General features: G+C 41.3%; 1 protein-coding gene across 1 annotated transcript; it reads right to left on the reverse strand.

Moving 5' to 3' along the window:
• Positions 1-344: 344 nt before the first annotated feature.
• LOC309326591 (vomeronasal type-2 receptor 26-like) lies at positions 345-9,522 on the reverse strand (the record flags this gene model as incomplete). The annotated part of the gene is made up of 4 exons (XM_081835441.1): positions 8,668-9,522; positions 5,379-5,606; positions 2,055-2,181; positions 345-1,246 (listed from the first exon to the last, which is right to left on the reverse strand). Exons 1-4 carry the CDS (start codon positions 9,502-9,504, stop codon positions 345-347), a joined length of 2,094 nt encoding a protein of 697 aa, XP_081691567.1. The 5' UTR covers positions 9,505-9,522.
• Between the last annotated feature and the right edge of the window lie 1,267 nt (positions 9,523-10,789).

A 10,789-nucleotide genomic window follows, 5' to 3' on the forward strand; every position in this document is an offset into this window, starting at 1 on the left:
CAATAATTCATAAATGAGTACTCGTATATTCCATTATGCTGAAAGCTGTAAGACAAGTTTGATCATTCAGAATTAAGGACAGATAAAGATTTACTTGCATATATTTTGACAAGAGTTCCTTTGAGTCTTCTTGTCAGCACATGCTACAAGAGAGTAATGTATGTGTAAACGTATGGTTGTTTTCCTCAAAGCAAATAAGTCAATGTTACAAATGAATTTTCAACTATGGGATTTTGGACTCTAAAAAAATTTATAAAAGGCAGCAGCTGAACTTATATTTCCAAATATTCTACTGTTCACAGAGAAAAGCACGAAAGACAGCAAAGGGCAGGTTTATTATTTCTTTAATTTTTCTTCCTTATTAGCTGTTCTCTATTGTTCAGCTCAGGCCTCAGAATAATTATATAGCATTTGGGGGAAAAGATGCAACCCAGCAACCCACCACCAGAGGCTAAGATGGAGAAGATCTCCACAGCTACCATGTATTTTCCCTTGGTGCTCAGGTAGGAAGGAATAAAGGACAGCCAAACACTGCAGAAGACCAACATGCAGAAAGTGATAAACTTGGCTTCGTTGAAACTGTCTGGTAACGTCCTGGCGAGGAAAGCCACAGCAAAACTGACAGTTGCCAGGGAGCTCATGTAGATGAGGACACAGTAAAACATTGTTACTGACCCTTCATTACATTCTAGTATAATTTCTTCTGTCATTGAGTACATGTCCACATCTGGGTATGGGGGTGAAGTTGCCAGCCACACAGTACATATCCCTGCTTGAACTATGGAGCAGGAAAGGAGAATGGAGTGGCCTACTCCTTTCCCCACCCATTTCCTCATCCTGGATTCTGGTTTTGTAGCCATGAAGGCCAAAACTACCATGAAGGTTTTTGCCAGGACACAAGAAACAGCGGTTGAGAAGATGATGCCAAAAGCTGGTTGCCGGAGGAGACATGTGACCTTGTCAGGTCGGCCAATGAAGAGCAATGCACAAAGGAAGCAGAGCAAGAGAGAGATGAGGAGAGTGTAGGTGAGGTTTCGGTTGTTTGCAATGACCATGGGTGTGTTGTGGTGTTTCATAAATATACCTAGTACCAGAGCTGTGATCAAGGAAAGGAAAAAAGAGAAAGAGGCCAAACTGATGCCCAAAGGTTCTTCATAAGACAAGAAGCTTATATTCTTGGGTAGACATGCATTCCGGTTCTTGCTTGGATAGTCATTGTCTGGGCATTTAGAACAGTCATTCATATCTGGAAAAAATAAGGATATGGTCCTTAGCTCATTTAACGCCTGCTTGCTGAAATGCTTACTTTCTGTCTGAGAAGAAAAGAGCTCAGCTCAAAATAAAACATATATCCAGTACTCTGTTATGTTGTTCAGAGTGATGTCATCCTATAATCAACCCAGGGAGGGCCATTCCTCCTCATGATATTTAAATGTATCATCACACTAGCTTGAGTGCAGCTTATGTAAGTCGGAAGGAGTGACAAGGACCAGTCTGGATACGATTTGAACCACATACCACCTAGCTACTCTCAATGCAAGTTTATTCTCATTTGATTAACATATTCCAACTCTCTCTCTAAATTTTGACCCTGTAAACCCGCATCGTTAGCCTGTATGCTGAGATTAAGCTCTGATGGCCTTTTGTCAGTTCTCCCATTGCAAGATGTGAGGTTACAGGGAACCGTGCACAGGGCCTCCTTTGTAGTGGCGCCCACCCTAAGAATGTCTGACCATCAGATGTCAAGGAAATAAACAACAGTCTGACTTTTAGAAGACACCTGACGGCAGCCCTATATAGGGAAGCCCTTAATGTTTGAAGTTTTACTGTGGTTGATGTTTTGATTTGTTGGAAGCTGTCCAGCATGGCTGGGGCAACCCAGTCACATAGACTGCATATAAATTATTGTTACTACTGCTACTACCACCAATATCTGAAGGACAATGAGGCAGGGACACACATACAATAACTTCTATCTTCTTTTGAAACTTAACCTCAGCCATCCTGACACCTTTCAATCAAATGGACCCATTTAATCAAGGTCTTTCCCTTACCATCCTGGTTTGCAATCTTCCCCTCTGGACATGGGATGCAATCATAGCAGCAAGGGGGCTGTCCCTCCTTCACTTTCTTGCTGGATCCTGGAAGACATCTCTCAGTACAGACAGAAAGAGGCTGAGTCTAATGCATAAATGGAAGAGCAGAAGAATCATCGAGAGAATAATGAGTTCAGAATGTTTCAGGTTCTAAGGCTCCTCTCTATGTTTCTAAACTGACACAAAATGCCTCTACCAAGAGCAATTGCTACTTTTCTTTTCAGTAGTAGTAATGTTTGGCGTGATGTAATATCTCCTCTATTGCTCTGGGTTGCACAGGCACACTTTGAAGTTACTCTAGTGTCCCTGTTAATCTTGTTATAATTGTTACTTCTTAGTATGTTGTCCACTAGGTAGACATCTCTAAAATTGATTTGGTGTTGGTGGCTACACCTATTCTTGGACCCATCAGATGCTGTTCCTTATAGTTCCAAATAAGGGGTTTTTGATGAATGTGTTCTTTATGAGTTCTCATACAAAAATAAAATAAAAACTATGGACAAATACATGAATTGGAATGATGCTATCCAAGAGATTTAGCACTGAGCATGTTTTGGGGAAAATATACTTTACAATACATATTTTGAGATACCTCTCTTTTTTCAGACGGATGCATCCATTCCCTATGCTCTTCATACCTTTGCTCTCAGCCCCCTCCTTCACTTTCTGTATCTTCACCACTTTTCCTGCTTCCACCTCTTCCACTGGCTCCCTTAGAAGACTAGTGGTATCCTGAACCTGCTGCTGCTGTCTGTTTTCACTTTTTTTCCTCCTTTTCCCAACCACTTCATTTCTCCACTTTTCTCGCAAAAAGGCAAAATCATGGGGCTTATCAATTCATACATAGTCTTTCACTCAGTTCAAAACCAGCATTTAATATTTATAAAGAAATCCCAATTTCTTTGGTTTATTTTGCAATAATTTTCTTTATATACTTAGGATTCCGGTTGCAATCTTTCATTTTTTTTTAATAAAATATTTATTAGGGTTTTTTATAAAAGAAATACAAAGATAATAAACAGCATTGCTTTGTTTTAACAAAATTTCATAACTTCTTTGGACTTCCTCACGTCTCCCGCTCCCACTTACATCGTTAATAAATTTTTCCAAGCAAATTATCATCTTATTTGCAAATTTATAACCACTCAATTCAATATAGTGTAACAATTCTCCAACAAATTTTTGTTTCTCTTAATCTCATTTATCGTCAATTTCCGATCCAATTTAGTGATGGCCAATTATTTATAACCAAGCATCCTTATTAACATTCCTCTAAATCACAATATTTTTGTAGATAAATCTTAAATTTCTTCCAATCTTCTTCAATCCTTTCTTCTCCCAGGTCTCGAATTCTGCCAGTCATCTCCGCCAGTTGCATATAGTCCATCAGCTGCATCTGCCATTCTTCCAGTGTGGGTAGATCTTGAGTTTTCCAGTTCTTAGCGATGAGTATCCTTGCTGCCGTTGTTGCATACATAAAGAATGTTCTATCCTTCTTTAACACCTTCTGGCCGACAATACCCAGAAGGAAGGCCTCTGGTTTCTTAGTGAAGGTATACTTAAATACCTTTTTCAGCTCATTATATATCATTTCCCAGAAGACCTTCACTTTAGGGCAGGTCCACCAGAGGTGAAAGAATGTTCCTTCATTTTCTTTACATTTCCAACATTTATTATCAGACAAATGGTATATTTTGGCAAGTTTAACTGGGGTCATGTACCATCTGTATATCATTTTCATTACATTTTCCTTTAAAGCATTACATGCAGTAAAGTTCAGCCCAGTGGTCCACAACCTTTCCCAGTCCTCAAACATAATGTTATGCCCAATATCCTGTGCCCATTTTATCATAGCCGATTTAACCATTTCGTCTTGTGTATTCCATTTCAACAGCAAGTTATACATTCTTGAAAGTACCTTAGCCTTAGGTTCTAACAGCTCTGTTTCCAACTTCGATTTCTCCACCTGGAACCCTAACTTTTTGTCATTTTTAAACACTTCTTTAATCTGAGCGTAATGTAACCAGTCTCGCACTTTATCCTTCATTTTCTCCAAACTCTGCAATTTCCAATTATTTCCATCTTTTTCTAATATTTCCCAATATTTTGGCCAGTTGGCTTCCATATTGGGTCTTTTTCGGGCCTTAGCTTCCAGAGGTGAAAGCCACCTTGGAGTTTTATTTTCCAATAAGTCTTTGTATTTTGTCCAGACATTAAATACTGCTTTCCTGACAATATGGTTCTTAAAGGTCTTATTGATCTTAACTTTGTCATACCATAAGTATGCATGCTAACCAAAAGCATTGTTAAAACCTTCCAAATCCAGCACGTCAGTGTCTTCGAGAAGTAGCCAGTCTTTTAGCCAGCAGAAGGCTGCGGCTTCATAGTACAACCTTAAGTCTGGCAGGGCAAAGCCCCCGGTTGCAATCTTTCAGAGGGGAAGAAAAAGAACCCATTTTATTATTCCAACTGACCTCCTGTGTGATGTAAAAATCACATTTGTGTGGATGAAGCTTGTGTTGGGGGTCTGTGAAGGGTTGGGATTAGGGTGAGACAACCTAGCTTTTGCTATTTTCGTTTCAATCAGATTCCCCAAGGTAAGTTTACACTATTAGTCTTGCTTAACTGTATTTTATAGTAAAAGGGTTCTTCTGTTTTGTAACCTCCTTAATGAAATATTTGCCTTTATTCCTTGTTCCAATAGAGGGCTGCCTTTGGATGTCTTCTAAAAAGTTGTGTTGGTCTTTTATCTCCTTGACATCTGGAGGGAGGGTGTTCCACAGGGAACACTGTTTTAGGGATATACATGGTGAATTGGCTTGTTTATTCATAAAGCACTTTATCCAAACCTTTAAGCCTGGGATTCCCATGGCAATCTCATACAGCTCATTGGTGCACGCCCAGGCCCTCTCCTCTACCATTTTCAATTATTTTTGTTAATGTAATGAATTTTGCATTTTAAACTGAAGATGGAGCCAAAGTGACTGTAGAGTGGCATCTAGTGGCACCTTAACTTTTCTCCAGAATGTTTCTGGATCCCACATGGGGCCTATAGAGAAGATAGAGGGAGCAGACAAGCTAGAGACATAAGTTACATAGAAGCAGTGGTGGGCTTACCTGCCCCTCCCCAATATTTTATTCAAGTTGTTGACCCTGCTTTGGCCATCCACTAATCAGTAACTTGCAGTTCAAAAGACAGTGATTAGAAAGGCAGGGGGATAAATATTGCTTAAGCTATATTGAATCTTTTCTGAATTACGGTAGATAAGAATGTGGACCTACCTGATTAAACCATCTATGCCATATTATGGCGTCTTCATCAAGGGTTAACTTTTGGTCTGGAGGAGCTTGTGGATCTATCCTCCCAACTCTCACTCTGTGCAAACTTTGGTTGGGAAATATGATCCAGTTGACAATGTCCAAGCTAGATGCTGCCTCTCCATTCTGGTTGATGAAGACCACATCTCCTGCAGTATTGTTAAATGAGATACTTCTCAGAAAGTGATGGAGCTAGATGGAAAACAGAAAAGACAGGTATTTAGAAAAGACTACAGTCTAATACAGCAGTGTTTTCTAATGTTGGGTCTTCAGCTGCTTTGGGACTACAACTCCCATCATCCCTAGCTAGCCAGACCAGTGGTCAGGGATGATGGGAATTGTAGTCTGAAAACAGCTGGAGACCCAAGGTTGGGAAACACTGTAATACAGGGCCGAGCAACATTTTTTCCTGTGTGCAGAACATTCGGCGAATGGTGGGTGGTGATTTAGGCAACTGTGAGTGGAGTCAGGTCCAAGCATGGAGAGAGCCAACCCATTTTCTTTCACAAGTATGCCAGTCTCCTTTTCTTACCCAAATTATTGATAGTCTCTTTCTCCCTGTCTACATCCGCTTCGACTCTTTAATGTTATGGAATGGGGAATTGGAACAAAATATTAAATTCCATGTTCAATTTCTTGAGGCTAACTGATGATGTCATAACTTCACAATATACCGTGATTTTTTAAAAACGGTGACAGAAGTTTTCAGTCCTGCCAATTTTTGTTATTTTAAACAATGTATTGGAAAACTTTGATGCTATCTAAGCCTTGTAATGCTGGATTCAGCTGATACTACTGTCGTTAATGCATGACTGACTAGGCTAAAGGCCCACAGACATTACCCCCCAGTCACCTCAGAACAAATTGTAGGAAAATATGAGAAGTGTGAAGGAATCATGCTTATTCTCTGATACGAGGAATAAACATCTTCACTTTTTGTGGCTTCCTGTTGGGCATATCTTAAGGACAAACTTCCTTTCATCCCAAGTTCATTTTTTGTACTGAGAATATGTGACTTGTATGATCAAGTTGGCTGTGGCTTTGTGCTTCTTCACCTGGTCTTTAGGATTGCTTTATTTTGTGTTAACTTTAAGACTTAGAAGAAATATCCACAGGAATTGCTCTGTTGCTAAGAAATGTCTTTGCAGTGTGTAAAACAGAGGTCATTCCTAGACTGTTTGAAACTATAACAGAGGGCAACAACTTTAGTGTTGTCTCCAACTATGCTTTCCTCAGACCCATTTTAATTAAGGAACCTAAATAATATTACAAGTTTCACTAGGAAAGGACAAATTTTACCAAGGAAATTCAGGGTATACAGTGGTACCTCAGGTTAAGTACTTAATTCGTTCTGGAGCAAACAAACTACACTATGAAGCCACAATTTCTTCTTGGCTTACTAACTGTGGTTTGTTTGAGCACACCAAACCCAAATCACTGGCTTGGATTTATCACAAAGTCAGGGACCATGGTTTGTTTACTCATCCTAGCGGAGGAGTGAGGCTGGAGCAATCTCCACATTCATTATAAACTTTATAATGACGTGCAAACTGGACATTTGTTTCTCAGTAGGAGATGCCTATTCTCAGTTTTCAGAAGAAAGGAAATCACACCTATGCTTTTTCTGTTACATTTTGGAGGTAAAGGTAAAGGGACCCCTGAACATTAGGTCCAGTCATGACCGACTCTGGGGTTTTGGCACTCATCTCGCTTTATTGGCTGAGGGAGCCGGTGTACAGCTAACAGGTCATGTGGCCAGCATGACTGAGCCGCTTCTGGTGAACCAGAGCAGCGCACCGTTTACCTTCCCGCCAGAGTGGTACCTATTTATCTACTTGCACTTTGACATGCTTTTGAACTGCTAGGTTGGCAGGAGCAGGGACCGAGCAACGGGAGTGCATCCCATCGTGGGTATTCGAAACCCGGGACCTTCTGATCGGCAAGTCCTAGGCTCTGTGGTTGAACCCACAGCACCACCCGTATCCCAGATCTCAAGCCCTTCTTCCCCACCCTCCCTTTTCCATCTTTCCCTTTCTCCCTCTCCATGAGACACAGTGTTGTGCAGCCACCTGCTCTGAGGAAGGATTTGGTGGATATGGGCTAGAGAGAATGCCGAACCTTTCTATTGACTATGACCACTACTTCCTTTCTGTGAATGCAGATCTCAGTGGGCTGCAAGGCTTCTCTCATACAAATGCTTTCTCCTCAAATACAGGGCAGTAACCACTCAAAATAGGACACAACCATCATTTCCCTTTCCTCTGGGGGTATACTGCTATTACGTAGTCCAGATTTGCAAGCGGCACAGTATGTGGGGAATCATCTAGGATACCATCATATCAGTGCCTTCTTCTCTGTCAGCAGAATTATAGATTCATTTCTGGACGCTGCCCAAATGTTTGAACTCTGAGAGGAAAGACTAAGGTGACAGCATTTTGTGAACCCATACATATTCAACAGAGTGGGGTGGGGTGGGTGCCCAGTGCCATATAATATTTCCAAAATAAAACCATAATCCTCAGAAGGATGTGCCAGAGTGAAGACTGTTGGGAGAACCCTCCTGGCTATCAGCAGCCCCCTCCTCCATTTCTCCGAGCGTCCTCCGGTGAGCATTGCTCTGGAAAAGGCACCCCCTCCCTCTCCATGGCACTCCAGCAGCATAAACCAGCTTGGTTTATGCACACTAATCTTCTGGCTTAACACAGCAAGAAGAATGAAGCATCATAGTTATAAACGACTCTTTATTTACACTATATTACATGGACATGGACTCTCTCTCATCCAGCTCCAAGAGAAAACAGGCAAACATGAAAGTACATCACATAATACATACAGATAGGGCTTTATCCAGTTCTCATACTTCCTCACAAAAAGACCGTGTGATTTGCACTAATCACAAAATGCAGCCTCGGAGGAGTGAAATTGCTGGAAGCGTGAGAAAGAAGGCTACCTGCAGAAGAATTGCAGGAAAGGCCAGAAGCCCAAGAGCTCTGGGGCAGGAGGGACCAGTGGCAAGAATCGTACCAAGCCTAGCTCTACCCAGACACATGCTTTGATCACACCAAGACCTCCCCAACTATCCAGAATGAAGCACCTTTGCCCTAGTGCATCCCTTTCATGAAGGTAAGACGTTGGGGAGGGGGGATGATAGGTCAACTGTGATGTCATGCACTCCCCCTCCCCCAGTGTTGGGCACAATTCTGATTATGAGGAAGCAACAGAGCTCTCACTCTTGAGGATGTACAACCTGTACCTGCCAAAACTGCGGATTCAGTTTCTTCCCTCTCGATCCATAAACCATTCCTCTGTGTCTGAGTCTGGATGTGGACATGGCATGTAAAGCATGGGCCATGGCATAAACAGCACAGTGGATGCTGTAACTGTGGCCTGTCATGCTCATTTCAAAAAATGATCCAGGAAGGTTCTCCAGCTTCTCCTCTCCGGTGCAAATATTCCCCTCCACCTTGTCTGTATTGATATCTGGGAATACACATTCAAAGGCCTGTTGCCAGAAGTCTCTGATAAAACCGTCCCCATCTGTGCTGGAAGGGTTTCTGTGCACAACATACTGACGAAATCCTGGTGGGTTTCTGAAGTGAATTTCAAAGGCTATAGCACCATTGAATACTCCTGAATCCCAATTTCTTTGAAAGACAAATGAAGCGAACTCAACCTTGGCCGTTACTATCCATACTCTACTTTTTACATTATTAATCAAGTCATCATGTTTTGATAGGTATGGAAGCCATCTAAAATTTGCCATGGAATAAGACTCTCCAGAGGTCACCACTACGTTAGCTTTGCTGCTAAAGATTTTGTCTTGTATATTGGCCGCCTGTTCTAGCAAGCCATACATTTCAGAAATAAAACTAAAATCGGGGATTCTTTCTATGAATGCAAAGCAGACACCACTCTTGGTAAACATGGGGGAAATAGTTTTCACAAATCTTTCTCCATTCTCATTGTCTGTTGCAATGACTCCAATCCACGTCCACCTGAAATGCAGAAGCAAAGAGAGAATTCCCTCATACTGAAGGGCGTCCGAGGCTGCCATCTGGTAGAAGGGAAGCCCTGGGCTTTTATCATTCATCACTGGAGCAGAGCCATAAATGAGCTGAAAGGTAAATGGAGGAAGAGAAGAGACAAAGTAGATTCCTTTCACAGTATTCATAATCATTATGTGGAGAACCTGTTAGTCAAATATGGTCTTTGCCAACGTTTCGGGGTTTGAGTGGCTCTCTCTCACATATACAAAATACAAACATGTAGATGGGCTGAAAACTGGGATCATCTCCCATTTGTGGTTTTCAAACCTTTGATTTGATGACTGGACAGGGGCACTGTGTTTGGTTTGTTTTATTTTATTTATAAATCTTGTTAACACTTTGATGACTAAAGCAGGGCATTGTCATTGTGTCTATTTTACTGTTTAGGGAAGCTTTTAATGTTTGACGGACAGCTTTTAATGTTTGGAAGCTGCCTAGAGTGGTTGGAGAAAACCCAGCTTGATGGGTGGGGTATAAATAAAATATTATTATTATTAAAAAACAAAACACATTTTTTTATGTCATTGTAAAATTTGGCAGGGTCTTATACAATAGATAAAACTGAATGGGGGAACATACCATGCCCCAAACAGCAGATCACCTAAACATTGTCTATCTATGTCAGAATTGCAAGCAATTTCCCTTTTCCAACAGCAACTCAATTCGGATACCCTCCTCACTAAGTAGAAATTGCTACATAACTAAAAACAGCTGGTGAGGTAGAAGCCCACTCTTCCATCAGAGGCTTTGGGATATCAGTGGTCTAGATGTGTGTCAGACAGGGGGGAGTGACATATATTTTTCCTGGTATTGCAACCTTTCCTCTTATTCAGGTTTCTTTCTTTCTTTCTTTCTTTCTTTCTTTCTTTCTTTCTTTCTATTATAATTATGTACCGCCTATATTTTCCAAAGATCTCAAGGTGGTATACAAGGTTCAGCTCCCAATTTCATCTTCACCCTGAACTGCTGATACACCTTGAACTGTTGCCAAGGAACCTGCCTCCTTCTCTATGCAAGCTAATAGAGGTATTGTACATAGGTGTCCTACCTGCGGAATCTTAAAGATATCCAAAACAGTGGCCACATAAAAGGAGATTTCGGAATCCAATCCCCCAATGACCCCTGCCAGATAACTTTCAACATCACATATATAATTAGGGACAAATTTCTCCACCATGGATAAAAGTAGCAGCGTGGCAAGGTATGTGCTCCTTGCATTGGAATAGCTGTCATATAAGTGAAAGCCCAAGGTGATGTTGGGTAGGATGTGAGGGTCTTCATTGATCTCCTTGACTGCAAATGCCAAGGCCAGGATGTACTGGTAAACCT

This window comes from Podarcis erhardii, assembly GCF_964252035.2.
Source record: "Podarcis erhardii genome assembly, chromosome: 13".
Classification (NCBI taxonomy): domain Eukaryota; kingdom Metazoa; phylum Chordata; class Lepidosauria; order Squamata; family Lacertidae; genus Podarcis; species Podarcis erhardii.